This window comes from Carassius gibelio, chromosome A22, assembly GCF_023724105.1.
Source record: "Carassius gibelio isolate Cgi1373 ecotype wild population from Czech Republic chromosome A22, carGib1.2-hapl.c, whole genome shotgun sequence".
NCBI classification, from domain to species: Eukaryota; Metazoa; Chordata; class Actinopteri; order Cypriniformes; family Cyprinidae; genus Carassius; species Carassius gibelio.
Genome location: NC_068392.1, coordinates 17,382,689 through 17,405,720, shown reverse-complemented (window position 1 = coordinate 17,405,720; position 23,032 = coordinate 17,382,689). Strand labels below are relative to the sequence as shown.

The following is a 23,032-nucleotide window of genomic DNA, read 5'->3' as shown; positions in this document are numbered from 1 at the left end:
CCATTGAAATACACAATAACGATTCAATCTGGATGCTCTTAGAATCGCTGGCCAACATCTCCTGCTCTGTTGAAGAGTCACAGCGGGCCTCGATGTCACAGTAATGGTTTCTGGTATGGGAATGTTTGCAGGGGGATCCTTAACGCCACCAAAAGAGCCGATCAAGTGGGCCATTTCCTATGGATCGGTTCAGACAGCTGGGGAACCAAGAACAGCACTATTCAAGGCCTCGAGGACGCCGCCATGGGTGCTATCACCATCCTGCCAAAAAGAGCCATTGTTCAGGGTAAGATTGATTGGTTTTTGGGAACAATTAGGCTAATGACATTTTGGAAACACCGGCATTTCTCAGTGATGTGTGACATTGAATGGCTTCATGTTGGTTCAGTGATTCTGATGATGGGGGGCGCTAAGACTTATTCTTCAAGCGTCAAAATTACTTGAGAAACTGTGCTGTATATTTAGAGGTGTTTCATCAACTACAGGCTCTTTGTGTTGACTTTAATGAAGACTAACAGGGTTTTACTGCCTTTTTTTTGTTATGCGCTGCCATTTAGAAGTTTGTGGTCGGTAAAAATGTTTAATGGTTTTGAAAGAAGGCTCTTCTGCTCACCAAGCCTGTATTTATTTGATCAAAAACACAGTAAAGTAGTGTGAGATGATATTTTAACTTAATCTAACTTTTTATTATTAAAATATATTTAAAAATAGATACTTATTTCTGTGATCAAAGCTGAAAGTGTGCGTTCATTCCGTCCATCCAGAGTTTACGAATTTGATCACACAAGCGAAGTTCTGCTGCTTGCAGTGTATTCCTGTTTAGATTAATGTCAGGTTTAATGGATGGAAGGAATATCTCTCTAAAAATAGAAAATCATCTCCCTGGTGTCTTCGAAACTGTGTCACGTTTGATAGAGATGGTGCTCGGTGCGCGACGAGACAGAACTGAGCACAACAGTATCCAAAGGCTCCCAAGCTCATTCGTTTTGTTCACTGGCGATTGTGAACCCAGCGAAAGGCCTGGACATGGACTGACCCAGCTGGCATGCTTCTCCATCGAGCCCCACCATGGGGTTGATCTGAGTGCCAGATTAATAAATGAAAGGCCCTGTGGTGTTATGTTTTGAGGCAGACATAAGCGAGTGATATAAAAGAGCCCTGTGGATGGAAGGGGCATGTATGGTGCAACAGAGAGATGGATCCTCTGTGGAGAGAAAAAGGCCTTGAGGTCTTCCACTATCTGTGACAGAGAAGCGCCCTGTTGTTGTAACATTAAACGAATAATTCAGCTATAAAGGAAAACAATAATACAATAAATTAAATGAAATTAATATTGGAAATGTGTTTGATATGTATACTTTTAGTGTATTTTTGCAAATTGTACAAAATGTAATGTAAAAAATAAAAGGACCTAAGTAGGTCGACTGTACAAGCGATAAGCGTTAATCCTCCTATAGCTAACACCCACTTTACTGCCATTCAACACATCACTACTGGGCGGAAGTTGCATCACCTGTTTAATATTCATGAGCCAAGCTGGTTTAATATTCATGAGCCAAGCTGGTTTAAAATGTGTCGCCACTGTTTTACAGTTCATTTCAGTGTCCTTTAGTTTAACCCTCATGTTTTCATGTTATGTTGAGATTGCCTGGTAGTTCAGGGGAAATTATGTGTGCAAGGAAGGGAGGGAGATCTAAATAAATCTATTTTGTAATTTATCTACAAAATATGTACTACTTTATTATCTCATCCTTTTTTATTTGTATTAATTTATGAACTGATAAAATATAAAAAATAATGTATATATATATATATATATATATATATATATATATATATATATATATATATATATATATATATATATTAAATGTACAATGTAAGCAAAACTATTTACGTGAAATAGCAGGTGAAAGACAAATGATGACCGAATATACATTTTAGTTAGGTATTTAAAGGGGTCATATGTTTAAAGGGGTCATACATTTCTTTAGTGTGTAATGTAGCTATTTGCGCATGTACAGTATTAGATCTGCAGAGTTACAAAGCTCAGAGTCTTCCACAAAAGGATTTCTTCTATCTAAAAGAGAAGGCTGATCCAGACCGGGCTATAAGGCCTCATTCAAAAGCACCCCCACATGTCTACGTCACGATGTGGAAATATTTGCGTAATACCGCCTAAAATGTTCACAGTAGTGAACCACAGTAGTGTTGATGCAGCCATGTCAGGGAGATGCTGTGTGTTTCTAAGCAAAAGCACTTTATGTGTCCTTCCAAAAGCAGATGCAATGAGGAATCATCGGTTAAGATGAATTTAAAACAGAACAGCACGACCCAGAGAATTCGTGCAACGCATTTTATGGATGACAGTTCTGTGAACCTAGAGTAGCCTATACAAGTGCAAAGGCTATTTAATAAAAAAAAAGGTCAATTCAGACTTTGCTATGACAATCTGGGGCTTATTCTGAATCAGCTACACTTAGAATGTGTTCATAATAGTTTAAGTATTTGCTATTGACTGTTCAAATACGACATTTTGCATCGTGTAGAGTATCGTGTTGTGTGTGTGTATGTGTTCGTGAGAGAGAGACAGCTTTCTTAATCGTGTTTGTGTACTGCAAATACATACGAGCATCATCTCAGTCTGTCACGCGAATCTGTTCCCCTATCAGGCTTGAACTCAGTTGGCCAATCAGAGCAGACTGTGCTTGTCAGAAGGAGGGGCTTTGTAGAAAAGTTTTTTTTTTTTTTCAGATATTCGACAATTTTCACTTACCCGTGTGTTTAAAAAAGTGGTTTTCCTTGATATGTTGTCCTTGATAATTCCATATTTACATTCTCTCCACCTGCCCAGCTAATCCGTGCGATGCAACGCTGCAAATCATATCGTGTCAAACAGTGCAGTGTATTTTCCAGGTATCCAAGGGGTTATGATAGCATCTCTCAGCTTGCGCTTGCTTGCGCTGTTTGCCATTTGCTGATAAGTGCGCTGAGCGGTGCTTTGCCGGGTCGAGCAATCGCCCCTGCATTTCACAGCATTGATGGAACAATCTGAAATACACTCGTCAGGGAAAGCATCACACTCACAGCTTTATTGTGCTCTTTGAAAAAGACCTGTGAAAACAATTGAATGCAGTGTTGCCATGAGCTGCAGCTTTACAGGGAGTTTGTTTTTCCACAGGCACCTCACGAGGAACTCTCAGATCCATCCTTTTCGTTTACCTTTCCCTTTTTGAAGTCAAACAATGTTGTCTTTCTGGATCGACATGAAGCTGGAAGCAATTCAGGATTTTTTTCTTTGATCTGATGTATGCAAGTGTTGGTGTAATACACAACATGATGATCTGAAGGGTTGTGTATTTATTTATGATACACAAGTAGACTAAACATTGACCAACTTGACCAAACAATATATGTTTTAAACAGTGCCCACTTATAAAATAAATAATATGTTTGAGAATTTCTTTTAACTTTGCTATGTTGTGATGACTAACCAAACAAATAAAAAAACTAAATAAAATAAATAAATAAAATGCACCTGTTCATGGAAAGCAGTGAGTTTAAGACCAAGAAGAAGCTTCTGCCAACCAGCTGCATCAGCATTGGACTGAACGAATATACAAGCGATAAGTGTTAATCCTCCTATAGCTAACACCCACTTTACTGCCATTCAACACATCACTACTGGGCGAAAGTTGCATCACCTGTTTAATATTCATGAGCCAAGCTGGTTTAAAATGTGTCGCCACTACTTTACAGTGTCCCTTAGTTTAACCCTCATGTTTTCATGTTCTGTTCGGATTGCCTGGTAGTTTAGGGGAAATGATATGTGTGCAAGGAAGGAAGAAGATCAAAATAAATATACTTTATAATTTTCCTAAAAAATAAATACATTTTTAACTTCACTTTCTCTTCCCTTTTATATGTATTTATAAATGAACTGAATATTCATAAATATATATAGTAAATATATAAAACCAAAACTATTAATTTAAATAAAGCTAATAAATATAGAATAAAAAAATTGATAAAATACATGATAGATGATAGACAAAAAAGAGCAATTGTAGGTATTGCTCTACTTATTCTAAAATTATTATAACTGAAATAAAAATAAATGAAAGCCAAGTAGAATTATATATATATATATATATATATATATATATATATATATATATATATATATATATATATATATATATATATATATTAGTGCTGTCAAAATTATCGCGTTAACGCATTCGATTAATTTGAAATATTTAACGCGTTAAAAAAAAATAACGCAATTAACGCGGTTGCAGTTTTTTTTATTTCCAGTTGTGGTCTATGTGTGTTCAACGTGCAAAGAAATATGGATAAGACCAAGGAAGGACTTTTAGACGGAAAGTTTCAGTATAAAACTCTGCCGGATTACTCTTCAGTCTGCCACAAGAAACATTACTCTTCATTCAGTCTGCCACAAGAAACAGCAACATTAAAATCATGAACTCAAATGTCATTGTTTAAAAAAAAAAAAACAATGACTGTAACAGTGCGTAAATCAGACCTTTCTGTAACGCTAACGTTAATAAGCTTAAACGAAAATAAGGAAATAATTGTGTAGCGGAGTATTTTTTGTACACAGTGCCGCGAACTGTCAATCACTCCTGTACGCGTGCATCACTGTCCTCCTTGCAGCTGCAGCAACTTGCGCTCTCTCTCTTCATCAAGCTTTAAAACAAAAAGGGAACAAAAAGATCATATTGTCTTTGTGCATAGGCTATAGATTAATTATATAAATGAATATCTAAATTTGTGCCTTGCCGTCTACGGTATTTTTTTAGAACTTAGAAAAAAGATGCTGCAGCCAATGAACAGCCAGCGGGGGCTGCAGGACGACTCAACCTCCGCAGACAGTTTTTAATGTTTATCAGACAATAAATACTCAAGATTTAGCTTTAGTATAACTCACAACGAGTTTCACACACCTTCTCCGGCCACGTTGAGTTGTTGACACTTAACAGTGGGAAAGCGACACATGCGCTGTTCACTTGTATAACTTAAGGGTGAATGGGTAATGTAGTTTCTGCTCTGGGTGGGATGAATTAGGAAGCTTGCATTGTGAAGGGCGCTCTGAAAATCGGCAGTGCAGGTAAAAGATTAAAGCCTCTATTAAAACAGATGTCCAAATGAGCGTACCGGTACGCTAAAAGCACGTTCTGGGCGCACGGAGAGGTGGCGGTACGCTCAAGAGCTATATTTGGAGTACCGGTGCATACCGGCCCACTTAAAGCACTGGCAATGACTATACTTTGGAATTTTTTTGCAGTCCACTTAGAATTCAACATGGAAATTATTTTTGTTTTTTATTGGCATTGATTGTTTTGAAATTCAAATGGTACTTACATGCCTGTGTTTTTATTTCTGTAATAAATATGGCTTTCAAGCCAACAGTTAATTTGGAGGATATTGATGGTTTATTGCAGGTATGTTGTTTACATGAGAAAATCTGTGTTACAAGTTAAACAAAAATTCCAATAAACAATCATATTTTGAATTTAAATAGTTTCTTTGTCTTGAGTTTACATTAATTATTGACATTTTACATTTACATATCCAAAAAGTTTCAGTCTTTTAATTGCGATTAATCGCGATTAATCGCGATTAATTTTTAAAAATTGTGCGATTAATTAGTTAATTTTTTTTAATCGATTGACAGCACTAATATATATATATATATATATATATATATATATATATATATATATATATATATATATATATATATATATATATATTATATATATATATATATATATATATATATATATATATATATATATATATATATATATATATATATAATTGAAACTAGCAACATTAGAAATAATCGTGCTGTTTGTATTTGCCAAATCTAATTTGCTGAAGTCCAGACTCGGACGGGGAAAATTGCCGTTAGTGTGAATCCCACTGCTGTGAAGCGTGAGAGACCAGCAGGCAGAGGGTTTTTGCTTGAGCCTTCCTCAAATGGCAATGTTCACATATCAAACATTTGTTCAAAAATAATTATTAAATATCATAGTGTGTCATTTATATGGTCTAGGTGGTCATACGGCATATGTCTTAAATACGGGACAAACTGCCAATGTTGGGGAAGTTACTCTGAAGTCTGTAGTTTTTTTTTTTTTTTTTTTAATCCTGTTAATAGGTTGAGAAGTTTAGAATTGTCCTTTGTTTGCATATTTCTTTTTTTTTATAAGTATAATAAGTATAATTCTTATTTTTTTGCTACTGTTTTCCTATGTTTAGACTTGTAAAATGGCATGGGTGTTGATTCAGTGCTGGGATGGTGGGGTAGGGTGCAAAGCAAAATCTTTTATTTTTTCGCTGAACAAAAACTCTATTGGGCATGCATGTCTGCCCCCTTAGCAAAAACAATATTATCCAGACCTGTACAGCACACATTAAAAAAAAAAAAGTGTGTAACGTTTAAATTTAATGTGCCATTTATTTTTGATTTGTCTCTTGATGTAACTAAATGATGCTTATTTTAGGTTATTAGGTGAATTATTTTAAAGTTATCTAAAACATACCCATGTAGTAGAGTTTGCTCTGAGTTTTGTTACCACCCTGTCACCTGCTATTTCACAGCTTAGGGTGAACACTGTCTAGTGGGTTAATGTATTTTGCCTTTTTAGGACAGTGCCGCCTACCGTCAGAGAATACATTTGCGTTTTCATTCAGCCCTTCTGCTGTTTTTGTTTTGTGCAAGATAATTTCACAAATCTAAACTCAGCCCATTCTGTTTTTGCTTCAAATCTTGAAATTATGCTATTATACCACTGCTCAGGCCACAAGTATTAAGCACTACTGTCTTTTGAAAAATACCAGTTACAATTCCGTTAAGTACCGTTACAGCCCTTTTAATAATATTTCACACTTGTGGTTTCAAGAAGCAATGTATCTTGATCCTTAAAACCTCTTTTTTAATCCATTCTCATAAAATAAGTAAACGTTTTGAGGTATTTCAAACCTTATACAGAACCTGAGGGTTAAATAAATTTCCGTTCTTTACTTGAATTATTATGAACCATAGCTGTGTAGTGCAAAGCGAGCTCATTCACCAGTCAGGTAAGTCATGGTGAAATCTAGCTGGCAGCCGGTCAGCATAGATATCTCTTCAGGAATAGCCCAAGCACTCTGATGTGACGAGCACTTAGGGGATGGCCTAGAGATTCTAGAGGATGATGCAGGGATAATCATGGGATGTCAGTCCTGCCATTTAGCTACTAGAATATAAGATGTTTTAAAGATGAGTTCTCCGTTAGAAACCAGTGGTTCTTAACCGGTTTTGAGTCAGAACCCAAAATGACTTGGTGAACCTGCACTGACAAACTTGTAGCACCTATTTAAAGTAGGCTTGTGTCGTAATTTATTTTACTATGCAAAGGTTTGTTCACAGTTTTAAAGGAATCAACATGCGGGCTGATGATACCTGGCTGTTTTGCTTTCTTCCATCAAATGAAACAATAACTGAATGGATGGATGCATTTACATTAAAATTGCATAGAGTTTGATAGGAAGCAGAACATTTGATGTCTACAGTATATGTGAAATGCTTGCTTCTAGCTTAATAAGTCTGTTTATATTGTATTGAGATCTGTAAAGACATTATTGCCATGAATTAAGATTTTGTTTCCACATTTTATGTAGCCATGTGTTATTAACGTTTTCCCTTGTTATTTAAATCATGGCCATGTTTTACCTATTTGTTCTTTCATTTTGGTTAAATCATGGCTAAGTTGTACTAATTCATACCCTCGTTGTGGCCACATTGTACTAAATAGTTCCAATGTTTTAGGACAAAGTAGTACCACAGTTTTAGTAAACTTTGGCCATGTTTTGCTAATCCGCTCCCTCATTTTAGTAAATTGTGACTGTGCTTCGCTAATTTGTTTGATAGTTTTAGCAAATTTGTTCCCTCATTTTAGTAAATTGAAGTCACTTTTCGCTAATTTGTTCCATAGTTTTAGTAAATAGTGGATGTTTCACTAATTTGTTCCATTGGTTTAGTAAATTGTGGACATGTTTCACTAAATCATTCCATCGTTTTAGTAAATGTGATTACGTTTCACTAATTCATTTAATAATATTAGCAAATTTGTTCCATCGTTTTAGTAAATGGTGGATGTTTCTCTTATTCATTCCATTGGTTTAGTAAATCGTGGACATATTTCACTAATTTGTTCTCTTGTTTTAGTAAATTTGTGGTCATGTTTCACTCATTTGTTTCATAATTTGAGCAAATTTGTTCCATCGGTTTAATAAATCGTGGACATGTTTCACTAATTCTTTCCATCGTTTTAGTAAATGTGATCACGTTTCACTAATTCATTTCATAATTTTAGCTAATTTGTTCCATCAGTTTAGTAAATTGTGGACATTTCACTGATTTGTTTTATTGTTTTAGTAAATCATGGACTTGTTTCACTAATTTGTGTCTTCATTTTAGGAAATTTGTTCCATCGTTTTAGTAAATGGTGGATGTTTCTCTTATTCTCTTTGGGAAGTCGTGGCCTAATGGTTAGAGGGTTGGACTCCCAATCGAAGGGTTGTGAGTTCTAGTCTCAGGCCGGACGGAATTGTAGGTGGAGGTAGTGCACGAACAGCTCTCTCTCCACCTTCAATACCACGACTTAGGTGCCCTTGAGCAAGGCATCGAACCCCCAACTGCTCCCCGGGCGCCGCAGCATAAATGGCTGCCCACTGCTCTGGGTGTGTGCTCACAGTGTGTGTGTGTGTGTGTTCACTGCTCTGTGTGTGTGCATTTCGGATGGGTTAAATGCAGAGCACAAATTCTGAGTATGGGTCACCATACTTGGCTGAATGTCACTTCACTTTCACTTTCACTCACTTATTCGTTCCATTGGTTTAGTAAATCGTGGACATGTTTCACTAATTTGTTCTCTTTTTTTAGTAAATTGTGGTCACGTTTCACTAATTTGTTTCATAATTTGAGCAAATTTGTTCCATCGGTTTAACAAATCGTGGACTTGTTTCACTAATTCTTTCCATCGGTTTAGTAAATCATAGTCACGTTCCACTAATTTGTCCCATCGGTTTAGTAAATTGCTTTCATGTTTAACTAATTAATTCCATAATTTTTGTAAATTATGGTCACATTGCACTAATTTGTTCCATCAGTTTAGTAAATTGACGATATGTTACATAATTTTAGCAAATTGTTCCGTCGTTTTAGTAGATCGTGGACATGTTGCACAAATTAATTCCCTCATTTTAGTAAATTGTGATCACATTTGACTAATTCTATGTAGATAAAATGTAGTTCAAATTGTAGTTAAAATGTGGCCATGATTTAAATAAAAGATAATAAGAAATTATTACAATTATTACATTATTACATTATTACATGGCTACAATTTACAAAGTGGGTTTTGTAATTTTGCTATTGAATGACTCACCACTCTAAACAATATTCCCCTCACAAAACAAACTTTTCAAACATCAAACTTTCTTCACCTGCGGTTACTCGGACGTTAGCATATGAGCTAGCAGGAATCTGACATTATTGGCCCAGTCTGTAATTGGATCAAACTGTGCACAAAGCGGTTCCTCTCTGCCTTATCATGTGGCATTTCAGTCTCTCGGTTTAGTTTTAATTTGACCATTAGGCTCACAGCTGGTGCCCAGGCCTCTGCTGTGACCTCAGACTGGGTTTGTTTGTTTGGGTGCTTATTGTGTTATGTAGTAGATAGCTCTCTAACAATAGGGAGCCTGGAATTGTCTCTCCAGGATTTCTGATTATGACCCTAAACTCACAGTGACAAGCCTTTCACCGTCACCACCATTACAAGAGTGAGATTGAAAGTATTGGGACTGTTACCATTTATGCTCACTTTGATAGGAACACTTAGCTAGAAGCAATAACATTTTTATTATATGATGGTGTGGATTTTGTGTTTCTTTAACAACATCATCATGAGATCCTTTTTTTTTTTTTTCCTTTGTTGACAAATTACAAACATTGAAGCAGGAAATGTGGGTGGGACTTATTGATTGGCCCCTCCCCTTTTCTAAATAGCTAATAGCCTTAAATTTGCGTCACAGCTATGAACTGTGATTTGCCACTTGCTGTTGCTTGTAAGAAATAGGTGATATTGGGGAAATACCATTTTCGTATTAATACACACACCTACACACACCCACACACACAATAATATTAGAAAACATTGGCATATTTATATTCCTAACACATTCTGATTTAGGTTTGTTGGTATGTTTTATTTTTTATTTATTTACTTTTGTAGATAATTGCAGGCTTATTTATTTATTTATTTATTTATTTTTTTGTCTCTCTGCATTCTGAATATATTCCAAGTATGTTATTGTAATAATGCAAAAGCCTAATACTTTTGATCAATTTAATGCATCCTTGCTGAAAAAATAAGTAAATAAATAATGTCTTATATAAATCAATCAATCAATCTATCAATCAAAATAAAATGCATACATTAAATGGTAGTATATATATATATATAAAATAATAATAATAAATAAATAAGCCTACAATTATCTTCAAAAGTAAATAAATAACGTAATACCAACAAACCCTAATCAGAATGTGTTAGGAATATAAATATACCGATGCTTTCTAAGACCTGTTTCTGAATATAACAACTGAACAATGAAAGTGTTTCAGCATTCCGTCTACAGTTGGTCGAATCAGTGATGAGTAGAACATTTTAGCCTTGAGAAAAGTATATTTTTTTATTTTTTATTGTTTTCATAGTTACTACATAAATCTATTTTTTCTTTATCTTTAGTCTGACACTATTCAAATGATTTCAAATGCAAGCAGTTCTCCGAGAAACAGAAGCCGATTTCCTTATTTTATCGTGTTCGTCTGACAAAAACCGCCACTGAAATTATGCAAGCTTGATGCTCATCTAAATTATTATCTGTTTTCTCACCGCCTCCCCCAGTGACTTGTTTTAGCAGAATCGATCTGAAGTTGTCAGCCCCCATCTGTCTCAAGCTCACTTCAGAGACGGAGACAAATTGCGAGTACATTAACCGGCTGCGCTCCGCATCAACGTTATATCAGCAGCTCGGAGACACTCGAAGCGGAGTGACAGCTTGGAGTGTGATCCTCGTTGATTTGGAGATCAGTTCGGTTTGCCTTTTTCTCCCAACAGGCTCTGAGCAACGTTTAACCTCGGACCGTCCATAAAATCACAGCGAGGCGGCTAAGACCTAGCGTGGCATTCGAGACTCAGGCACTTTATTTCAAGCATCGTCAGCACTAGTGATTGTCACCTGAGGTTTCCCGCATGGCATGATGCAACAAGTAAGGATTCCTGTCTGGAACGTCTCTTTTTGAGGTGTCGGGATGTCTAAAAATCGTAGTGTTTTATAAAGTGGTCCAGCAGTAGTGTGGGAACCTTCTCATTCGCTTGCGTGGTTCCCATGTTGATGGATTGGCCGTGGGTTGCGGAGTCAGAAGGAAACGGCGTAGGCCTGCCTGAATTAATCTTCCATAGAGATGCCTGTTGGAAAGCTGTAAAGACATATGCGGCTGCCTACATGCGCTTTAAAGGAGTGCATGCTGGTCTTCAGTCTTTTCAGTTTAAATTTGTGCACCAGGGAGGAATATATATGTGGGTATCCTACTTAGATGTGCTTGTTTTTGTCACGATTGATCTAAAGCCTCTCTTTTCTCATAAACATTAATTTATGCAATAACAATAATAGTTATGAATTTTAGTAAACAATATTTACTGTAGTATTTAACGGCTATATTTACATTTACAAATTTGATTTGTATTGTATTTGATTTTATCCCCCCCAAATAGTTAAAACAATATTGCCTTTATTAATAGTATGTAGTAAAAAGATGTCAATAGACAATTTAAAAAATATATGAATTCACATTCTGTTAGGTGCAAGTAATCATGGTTAATTACACAAACATGTGTGATTAATTAGTCATTTGTCAATTATATGCTTTACACATATTCTATGTTTTCATTATTATTGTCTGTATATTGTTGTACACAGGAATTGTAACACTTTTTCAGTATTCTTTGATGAATCAGGATTCTTTAATGTTATTTATTTTATTATTGTAACCAAACATGTTTGTATATATATATTAGTGGTGGGCCATTATCGGCGTTAACGTGCTGCATTAACGCGAGACTCTTATCGGGCGATAAAAAAAATATCGACGTTAATCTATTCTCAAAGTTGGGTTGGTATCTGGGTCTATACTAAGCAAGCGGATGACTTTCACCTTGATATTTTATATAACCGACTGGCTGAGGCCAGCCTAAAAAGATGCTCAGGACACCTGACGGACCATTGCTGCACATCGTCACGAAAGCTTATCTTTTTCACGTTTTTACGCCTTACCGCTTGCCGATTTAGTCATTAAAGCATTAAAGAAATATATATATATATATTCGTTCTGTCCATTCTAATACATTAGGAAGATTTCTTCCCATAATGTCTCTCCATAATTTTTTCATGTCTAGTGTTTTATTTAACAGCTTCATGTCTAATCTAATCCCTCCTATGGCTTTTGACTAATGCAAAGTGCGGTCAAAAATCTTATTTTAGATATGTTGTTAATATTTATAAAAAAGTTACATTATTGGATCGCAAGGATGAACCATGGGGGAGGTTCACGAGCTGCCTGATAATTTCCCAGCAACAGTGCAGCTGTCGAGCGCTTTAAACAAAAGGTGAAGCTCTGAGCTTTGTCCTCCAGACACTGAGAAGATGACACAGACAGGCCTTTGGGAGTTTCTTGTGTACAAGGCTTGTGTACAAATAAGCTGCAATTAGCAGAATTTATGGGGCAGCACGCGAAGCTGTTGAGGATCGGTTTCTGAGTCGAGTACGCCCGTGGAGGGATGGTCGAGGTCATCTGACAAATAAACTGAAAACATGCATCAATCAGCCTGAGGAATAATTTAGCTGCTAAGGCCATAGAACATAAACTGCAGAATTTTTGAGCATGCATCAGTATGTTGTAGTGATTATAAAAATTGGGGTTTATTCATAAAATATGAGCAGAACAAATTTTATTGTAACTTATTCATAAAATAATTTATGATGCAAAGTTTTATGTAAGAATGGGTTTATGAACTACATGCGGAGAGATTCGATCTGCTTGGGTTTTATTGGGAATTATGTATTAAAACATTTTGTGTGAAAAATGAGACTGTTATTGTACGAATGATTTTATGAATGGTTTACATAGACATGTTTCTGCTTGTGTTTTATGAATGGGATATGTGTGTTGTCTGAGTCAGTGGCTTTATTAGGACGGTACATACACTGACGTGTTGAGCTATGGGGCTCATGTGGGTAACACCGGTTCAAATCTGGCCTGCAACATTCCCTGATCATGTTCCACCTGACTCTCTCAGCATTATGTGTGTTTTTATAATAATAAATAATAAAAAATAAATGAACAAAAAGTTGTTTTTCTGTTATGCAAAGTATTGCAAACTATTGATGAACAGAGAAATGCATTCCTCTCAGAGAAATGTACAGATTTGTCTAGCTCAGTGTGTTGTTAGAGATGCAGCTTAGTAGTACTGCCAACTTGTGGTGCTCATGTGGGAAATGTGGGTTTGAATCTGACAAAGTTCATGGCTACATTCCTTTTCTCTCTCTCTTCCACGAGCACAGTTCATTTCAGTGTAATTAATTTGTACCGTGAAATGTTTTAAATAAAAATCTTTAGCTTTAAGAATTAATATTGCATTCAGCCGAGCTGCAAATCTTTCATAAAACCAGTTGTTTGCTTTATTAACATTAGATTTACACATGCTGCATGAAAAAAGGCTCATTGTGTGTACTGAGATCCACAGCCTAGAAGTCGGTGAACTTACTGTACTTGGCATAAGTCCGTTACTTGTTTTAAATGCACTGGGTATTCGGGGCAAATCTTGACCCATCCGATCACAGAGGAAGTGACAGACTTCACCACCAGACTCCAGCCCTTAAGATGTCAAGGCAGGGCATGCAGCTTGGGAGCCGCGGATAGGCCAAATACTTGCTCCGACTCGAGAGTATGCAATACCCAGGAGTGCATTCAAAACTTCAGCTTGCATTTGCTGACTGGCTTAGGGCAGCTCTGCTGTAGCAGCTTAATGATAACACCTTATCTCTTTCTTAACACTTATTTTCTAGTGGGCAAAACAGACCCGGACTCACTTCCTTTGCAGACTGGAAGCAAACAAAGTTTAAATGAGTTGTAACTATGTTAGGTTAGCCGATGCCTGTGGCAAAATTAAATGTTCTGTTGACCTTTGTCTTTGTAGCTACACTGTGGATGAAAGCCACAGTGTCCAGAAGCACAAACCTATTTAGATGAGGCATGTTATTAACCTTGATGGCAGACAACAAGGACAGACACAAAAGACTAGTGTACTTGTGTACTAGTTAGGTGTGTTCAGGTCTAGTCAAAATAATGTTATTTCAGGTAATATTACCAATTATCCAGCCCGATCTCACAGCAATTCGTACATTTTTCACAAGGTGGCTTATTCGACCACACTCATACAAATTCATACGATTGTTTCAAAATTTTACGTATTTTACGAGTTCACAATTCATATGAATTTGTATGAATTATCTACACCTAACCCCGCCCCTAAACCTAACCAACACTGGGTTTTAGAGAAATCCTATAAAATCGTACGAGTGAGGTCGTACAAATTCATACGAATAAGCCACCTCGTAAAATACGTACGAATTGGGCGTGAGATAGCGTTAAATTATCTGATGCTATCCCTAATGGTTTTACACTGTCATTTTCAGGTTTTGATACCTACTTTATGTCACGCACACTGGAGAACAACAGGAGGAACGTCTGGTTTGCTGAGTTCTGGGAGGAGAACTTCAACTGCAAGCTCATGAGTTCCTCCAAGAAAGAAGACACTAGCAGGAAATGCACAGGTAAATTCTAACAGCTCGTTTTTGCCTAAAACTCATCATGCTATGACAAATAGGTTTTCTTTCAGCGAGTTGATGATGCTTGCCATCTTGGCTGAAAACTTGGCTGAAAAAAATTCTTTGTAAACTGGTAACTGTACAGTCTTTTCATTGATGGTAATTGGTTTAAGTTGATATTTAGCAACAACAGGTGATCAGTTGTTTTTGTTAACTGGTTTAATAATTCAGAGGTCCCCAACCACCAGAACGCAACCCAAGCCGTGGAAGAATTGCTAACGGGTCGCAAGAACGTTGACACTGTAATTTATTGCGTGTTAATGATTGTTCTTATTATTCAGTATTTTCGTTGTATGTGATTGATAAGGAGTAACAATTTGACGATTTCATGTTAAATAAGTAAATGAAAGATTGATCTGATCCGTCACATAGTAGGGGTTAAACGGATCACAGTTGATCCGTGATACATACGGACGAGATCCTATACTGTTCGGCACGCGTGTGAATCGCAGATTCATTTGGCAATTTACATATTCAAGCAATTTTAAACCACAATAATAAGAAACGAAACTGAGCTCAATTCGATACTCACGTGCTGTTCTCGCACAGATTGCATACACAAGCATATAGAGAGTTTTTCAGACAGTGCGGAAATACTGAGTTGTGTACATGTACACATAAAAATATCTTAATGTCTTGCATGGTTATTGTGTCCAGACCAGTCTTTTTACTGGTCTGTGGGGTAATAAAGGTTGGAGATCCCTGGCCTAATTGACCAGCTTAGATTTGCTAATAACCTACTTACACCAGCTAGTTACCAGATAATGTGTAAAAATAAAAGCTACCTAGCTGGATTTCCTAGCAAGGAATTATAAACAATGATCGGTGCAGTGATTAAAGAAATTTATGAAAGTTACCACTGTTTCCCTAGGTTTTTTTTTTTAAGAAGAAGAAGTAGAATCCTGTCAGGCTCATTGACTCCAGCTTATTAGCTCTGCGTTTCTCCTCTGTAACAGAGCTCTCAGTTATATAAGCTTCCCTCAGCTCATCATGGCTAGTTCAGGCTGACAGCTTCCCAATTCCCATTCAGCTACAAGACAGAGTACATGCGCATCAAGATTGTCAACCAAAATTTGAGAATATTCCTTACATGACAGCTGAAGTATGCATGCAAGGGTTTTTTCCTTTCTTACTAAAAAAATAAATAAAAGGAATGTAAGTGTATCACTGAATGCATTAATCCAGGATTGAGTAGAAGATTACATTTTAAGCAATGATGTGCATAATTACTAAACTACTATTTCTAAGTTGCAAAATCATTTTGAAATTGTGTATGCATGTATTTTGTCTTGTAGCCTGTGGTGAAGTCAATATCAGCACAAGGGGTAAATACTCCCCTTCTAGAGTAATTATTGTAGGAATCAATATTATTGACTACGTGCTAACGAAATAAAAAGAATGACAACGAAATTGTTAGCCAGAATTGTATTGTATAATATGTCCTTTCACATTTTTCTGATTAATATGACACTTGCCAAGAGATGTTTATTGATATTTGAAGCGGTGAAAACTTGCTCGACTAACTTAATTGACTAACGATGAGCACAACTGTCACATAGGAAAATAGAGACAGTGTACAACAAATGGTTTTGCTTCAGGACAGATTTTACAGTGAAGACCCAATGCTGTACCAAACCTCTTTATTGAGCAAAATTGAATTGCAGTGGCTTGATGCTCTCAGCAGCTAATAATTCACTAATTCACAGCACAAAACACCAAGGTGCAAAGTGGTCTAGCAGCTCTAACAAGCCTAACCAAAATGGTCTACCAGGTCGTAATGAGGTCCACTAGATGGTACTTGAGTTGTTTAGCTATTTAGACCACATTGGAGTCACATACATCAGATAGAAACTATTTGACTGTCGCCTACACCTTAAGTCATGTTGGTAGAAACATAGCACTGGCCTCAGACGGACAGCCGACTCGCCCACAGATCGCCCACAGTCTGTTCGTAAACCGTCTGATGAACATTGCACAAAGATGGCAAGTTCTGACTAAGAAACACTATCTTTACTTGTCACTGTTTTGCAATTTGTTTATTCCTCCAACCAGTGCCACCAATTGTGGTTTTCCTTTTGCACTGTTTCTGTGGGTTGTTATTTTAGCCTGCAAGTCAAAGCAATTTCACAATTTTGATGGAGGGAAAAAAAAACACAAAAAATCGATTGGGCTTCTTGGGCTGGTTTTATTTTGCAGCCCTGGCAACCCTGGTATACCAACTTTTTCATATATTCATGACAAATCCTAATTGGTCACTTTTCATGGCGTGGCAAGTTTTTGGCCAGAGTAAACTGAAAAATGAAAATTGTATGTGTTTAATCAAAAGTCTAGACAACATTTACACGCTTGAGACCACAAATATATATATTTTTTTTACAATTTCTTGCTTACTATATTGTCATTCAAACAGCAGCATAATACAGTCCTATTTTTTAGCACTAATATGGTTGTACAATCATTCTTAAATGCAACTAGGAACCAAATGCATATTTTTTTCTTGTTTTCCTGTGACTTAAACATATTTTAAACAAGATATTTATTTAATAGAAAAGTGACAAATTGTAAGTTAATTAAGCCTTGTCCACACCAAGGATAATAACTATAATGAAAATGATAAAACTTAGTTTTTAAAATAGTTTTAAATGTTAAAAGAATAGCAGAGTTCATACCACAACAATAACGATAATGACACAGAGGAACAATATAATTGGAATCTCTTTTTAGAAGTTTTTTTTTGTTTTGTTCCAGCTGATGAATGATATAAACAACATGTCCTCCAACCAATACACCCACATAGATCATTTGTCATTATCCCTAAAATACAACCCATCGTAGTGTATATTACAATTGCGCTCTTATAAAAAACAAGAAACTTTCATTTTAATGCTTTGTACTCTTTTATCTGTGTCAGAACAAGTTGGTGTGAGATCAGGTTAGAACATGAGAAAGTCCACAAATTGCATTTAAATAAGGTTGTAAATATAGGTCGTAATAAGGCAATTGCACAAACAACCTATAGGTTTTTTTTGGTTTATTTTTATTTTTTTGTATGAGGACAGTCTGGATAAAAATATTGACAGCCAATCAGAATTCATCCTGCTTTAAGGAGCTCTACAATTTCAAGTAGCAAACGACAAAACTGCAGTGCGTGCTTATAAAACAGAACGTTGTCACTTGTAGTGTGGACACTAATATAGTTATAATGTATCTTTATAGTTATTATTCTTTGTATGAACGGGTCTTTTGACTTGTTTTTATGCAATAATTTTTATTTTATTTTTAATTTACAAAGTGGTGTCTTGCACTAATATTTTTTATATACACTGACACCTAGTGGTGTGGATGAAGCATTAATAAATGTGGTTGCAGTCGGTCATCCACTATAGGAATAGTTGTCTTTTACATTATTTAGTGTGATATGTGTTGCTTTTTTTTCCATTTTTGGTTCTGATAACTCACCAAAATAGAGATAGAAGCTGTAGTCATCCAAAAGTTTTATATCCAGACGGTGTTTTCCACAGACACTGTTTATGGTCTCGGTGAGACGTAGCCATTGAGAAATCTTGTTTATTGAGTGTCCTGTCTGCACCGGGAGTCTCTGGACAACGAGGTGAGATATTCAAGAACTGGAGGTGGCGGCAGTTTCTGTCAGCAACATCTGGCAACGACAGTCTACTTCGCCCGGAGACGCCATCCGTGTGAGGCCCAATTTACAGACATCAAGGGCCCGAGTATGTGATGAGAGAGAAAGCACATGTTGTCGTCTCTGGAACAACAGTGTGCGCTGGGGGGCAAAAGAGAGTCAGTTCTGATGGATGACATGGGAGAAGCGAGAGAAGAAATGGCTGTAGTCCAGGATCATGATTGTACAGGAGAAGATGCAGTTAAAGAGGGCTGGATTGGAAAGTCACTGTGAATTTGTAATAAATTTTTGGGTTTCGCTGATGTGCTCCTGCACACCGGTCATTACGTGTGTGGCATGATCACCACTACCACCATTAAAAAAGACGAAATGAGATTGTTAGCAGAAATATAAATAATACTAACTGTCAGTTGTTGGTGTCTGGTGCCAAAATGCAACAAGACACCAAATGTGCAGTTAAATCTTGTTTTCCTAATAACAACAAAATGTCTTTAAAAATATATATTTTTACTTAAAAATAATTACGTTCAGATTAAGGGCCAACAATGTAATTATACATTAACTACATATGTAATTACATATATATATTTATTTTATCTTTTATTTTTAATAGTACAATGTAAAAGCATGTATGTACACAATAAGTACATTGCAACAAATTATTAATGTAAATGCAAGTAGGTGGCCAACCAAAAGTATGCTTTTTCTGCCGCTGTGCATTTGCAGCTTTTTTTCATCAAAACAAAAGCATTAAAGCACATTTTTTGTAAAATGCTGTCAGCTTTACCTCACCGATGTGTAACATTTGACGCCTGCAGTCGGGGAAAATGATAAAACAACAACAAAAAACACTGTAGTTATAATATTGAATATTCACAGATGAAAATTTAGGAGGCCTGCTTATGAAGTCATGTGCGTTTCTTAGAACAAAATCAAGCAGGATATGTGTCAAGCTTATTACCTATATTTTCTCTAAGCTACAAAGTATTACACCATATTTTAATTTTGAAACACTTAACAGGTGTGCAGTATTATTTATATAATATGAATTATGTTTTTTTTTTTATTATCCTAAAGTAATGGTGATTTCTTTTTAAATCGGAGCATTAAAAGTGGTACCCACTATTTTAGTGAGCTAGGCTACATACATGAATCTATATACAAAATGTCAACATCCTCATATATTAGGCCTATATTAGTCATAAGTAAATTTTTAATTTATACTTGAAAAAATTCCTTTAATAAAACAGCATCCATTTTTGACACACACATACTTTGTTATTTGTTACCTGTGCTTTTATTTTGACAGATAACTGTCTGTACACCGATTAAGAAATTGTTGCGTGTTTTATAAATGATTTCCTTTATTTAAGTAAAACATGAGGCACTGTATAATTTCGCTCCCATTAATTAGGCCTTACTAAAACAAGAAATTAATAAATTAAACCTGGCCACGATTTAGCTAAATCACTGAAAATGTTAGATCATTTTAAAATGTCAAATCGCTTTCAATTTCCAAGTTATAACTGCATCTGTCTTGGTTGTAGACTTGTAGACTTGCAGACAGAGAGGGCAGAAAGTGCCTCCTGGTTTATTTAAATGTACAATATTAAAAGTAAGTTTCAAGCCTTTCATTATTTGTGCGAAAAAAAAAGCCCAATGCACCTCTCCTTAGTAGACCAGTCTCTTCCCCGTGCATGCACGCTGGTGTCCTCGTGGGTCCAAGAAGGGTTCGTTGAGGGATTCCCACACCACCAGAAACATGAGCTGGTGGACTTTATCCTTCGAAATACCTCCTTCTCTGCAGGGGCACAAGGTAGCCTCTCCGGCTGCTCCTATCTGGTCAAGTCTGTCAGGGGGGCTGCTAGGAAGGAGAAGTTAGGGATAAAATCCGGCAGCTCACGTCTCTGGTGGAGTGGGACTCCCTAAACGCACCCTTCCTGGACCCACAAGGACACCAGTGTGCATGCACGGGGAAGAGACCAGTCTCCCGAGGAGAGGCACATTGGTGTCCTCGTGGGCCCACGAAGGGTGCGTTGAGGGAGTCAATGTGCACTGATCATGATAGCAGTTTTGTTTTATATCCATGTTCTTTGTACAAGTGTGTCGTATATCAGTAACAAACAAGTACGCCTTGTGTAGGATTTTCTGCTCTGAGGAAACCAGGACACCCTGATTCGTTCCTTTCCATTTTTTGACCTCTCTCAGCGGGCGCCAATCAGCCCACAGACATCTATTCATCATAATTACATGCTGTGTTTATCTATTTAGCACATGCTCCAGGATCGCTTCCATTTTCTGCGACGGGTTTTGCAGAATTATAGCTTAATAATAATGAGAGTGACAGCCATTGCCTAGCATAACGGAAGCGTGAAACGCTCATACATCCATCTCTCCATCCATCGATATGAGGTTTTATTGTTCTGACTTGATAAGATCAAACAGCTCTCGACTGAACTAGAATGATCAGTATACGTAACCTTTATATGTTTGCGTGTTTATTATATAGACAAGTAACCACTGGGATTCCGGAGGTTCCTCAATGATTTTCTGTTTTAGTTTATTGTAATCCACCAGCAGTGCCAATGTCTTTTTTAGGGAGGGACGTGGCACCTTTTAAAAGTTGTATTCCCTACTTAAAGCAGAATCAAGCTACTCTAATTAACCCTGAAATGCCTGAAAGGTATTTTGTAGATCAAACAGAATCTTTTTGCGAGGAGTGGTGGATGGCGAGGCACTCTGTTTGTGCCTATGAATGGATGCATCGGTTTGTTTTAGAATAAAGGATTGTGGGTAGAGCTGCCTCAGGCTGGCGCCACAGTAGGTCCACATCTCTCAATTATCTCTCACATTGAGAACTAAAAATGGTCGTTTTCTTTTTGCAGTGTGCAGATGCAGACTCAGGGGGCAAACACACAGGATGCATCTTTGAATTCCAAAACAGCTAGAATGCAACAGAATCCCAGCTAGTTGTTACATTTTCAGAACTCTGGATAATGTTCTGAACAAATGTTGTACCAGTAACTTTAATGGAATTTTCATTCAGAGTTATCTGGTCTTTAATAACGCTATAAAAACCTTTTTTTTTTTTTTATTGCGCATTCCTCTGTTCCTGTTTTTGTTTTTGTTTTCTCAAATGTGACTACTTGTTTTGAATCATTCAGAGGACATAATGTTACATCACTTGCTCACTAATGGGGCTTTTCACTTTAATTCAAGATTAATATTGCCTAAAATATCCAAGTTTTGGCTATTTGCACTGTGCAGGTTGATCGTTGTGTAACATTTATGAGAGCTATAAAGAGCAGAGCAGATGGCACCTTATGCTTTCGAATCGCTTTCACGTCTTTGTTCGCTCGTTTGAATTGAAGCATTGTGTCGCATTTTGTTTTTTGGGGGCTTATTTGTGCACAGCGACGCTTCAAGTCAATCAAACGAACAAACACGTGCGCATATTTGCATCGCTTTGATCAATCACTCTAGATCTCACCTTCTCACACGCAGCCCCACGATTGGTCGATTATGTACAATACCTGCATGTTATTGGTCAAACTGCTCTGGATGTTTTAGGCATTATTAAAATCCTGGCTGGGACATATCCCGTATGAACGGTGCATATGGTCACCCTATAACTGATGGAATAGAGTAATGTAGATTACTTGTGGAATATTGTGATATTTTAATTTGTTAGTCTCTCATTCTGATGGCACCCATTCACTGCAGAGCATCGATTGGTGAGCAAGTGATAAAGCACCCTCCGCCGACAGCTGTTTCACTGTACTGAAATTTAAGATCACATGGTTTAGGTTTTTTTCTACGTTTTAAATTTTCCACATTTGCTCATAAAACTAATCTAAAGATGATTTAGATTTATATATAGTTGAATGTTATTTTATTTTATTTTTTATTTTTTTATCTGAGGGCTTTTGGCCAGAGCACTGTCAATCACTGCCTGATTCTTAGCCATATTGCCATATTGTAGGCTCTAAATTTGATAATGCATAATAATAAGAATTTGCCAGTTGGTGCTTGCGATGCAGATTCTTTCAAACAGTAGGAAGATAATTTAGATAATCTACCACAGAACATCTCTGTTCTATTTGCTCTGATGAATTTTGTGTGACTACTTAGGATGTAGCTAGTATGAGTAAAAAGTGCTTTCTCTGTGTCCAGATTCGACTGCAGTAATAATAACTGACACTTCAAATCAACATTTAAATGTCAACTTTTATTAGATGTAGTCTGAATGTTTGATGCCGGAAAATGTCTCAAAATGAATAACCTGATGAACCAAGTAAAATGCTTTATGTCTTAAGTTCTCACTCTGCATCAGACAGTTTATATATATATATATATATATATATA

The 23,032-nt window shown here is 36.5% G+C and overlaps 1 protein-coding gene across 3 annotated transcripts in view; it reads left to right on the top strand.

The window, feature by feature from the left end:
• Positions 1–23,032, top strand: part of LOC127943174 (metabotropic glutamate receptor 7-like) — a 181,409-nt gene that overhangs the window by 87,673 nt on the left and 70,704 nt on the right. For all 3 annotated transcript variants that reach the window (XM_052539391.1, XM_052539393.1, XM_052539392.1), the window contains exons 4-5: positions 132–286; positions 14,833–14,970. In XM_052539391.1, coding sequence (XP_052395351.1) covers positions 132–286; positions 14,833–14,970 — 293 coding nt within the window. The remainder of the gene's footprint in view (positions 1–131; positions 287–14,832; positions 14,971–23,032) is intronic.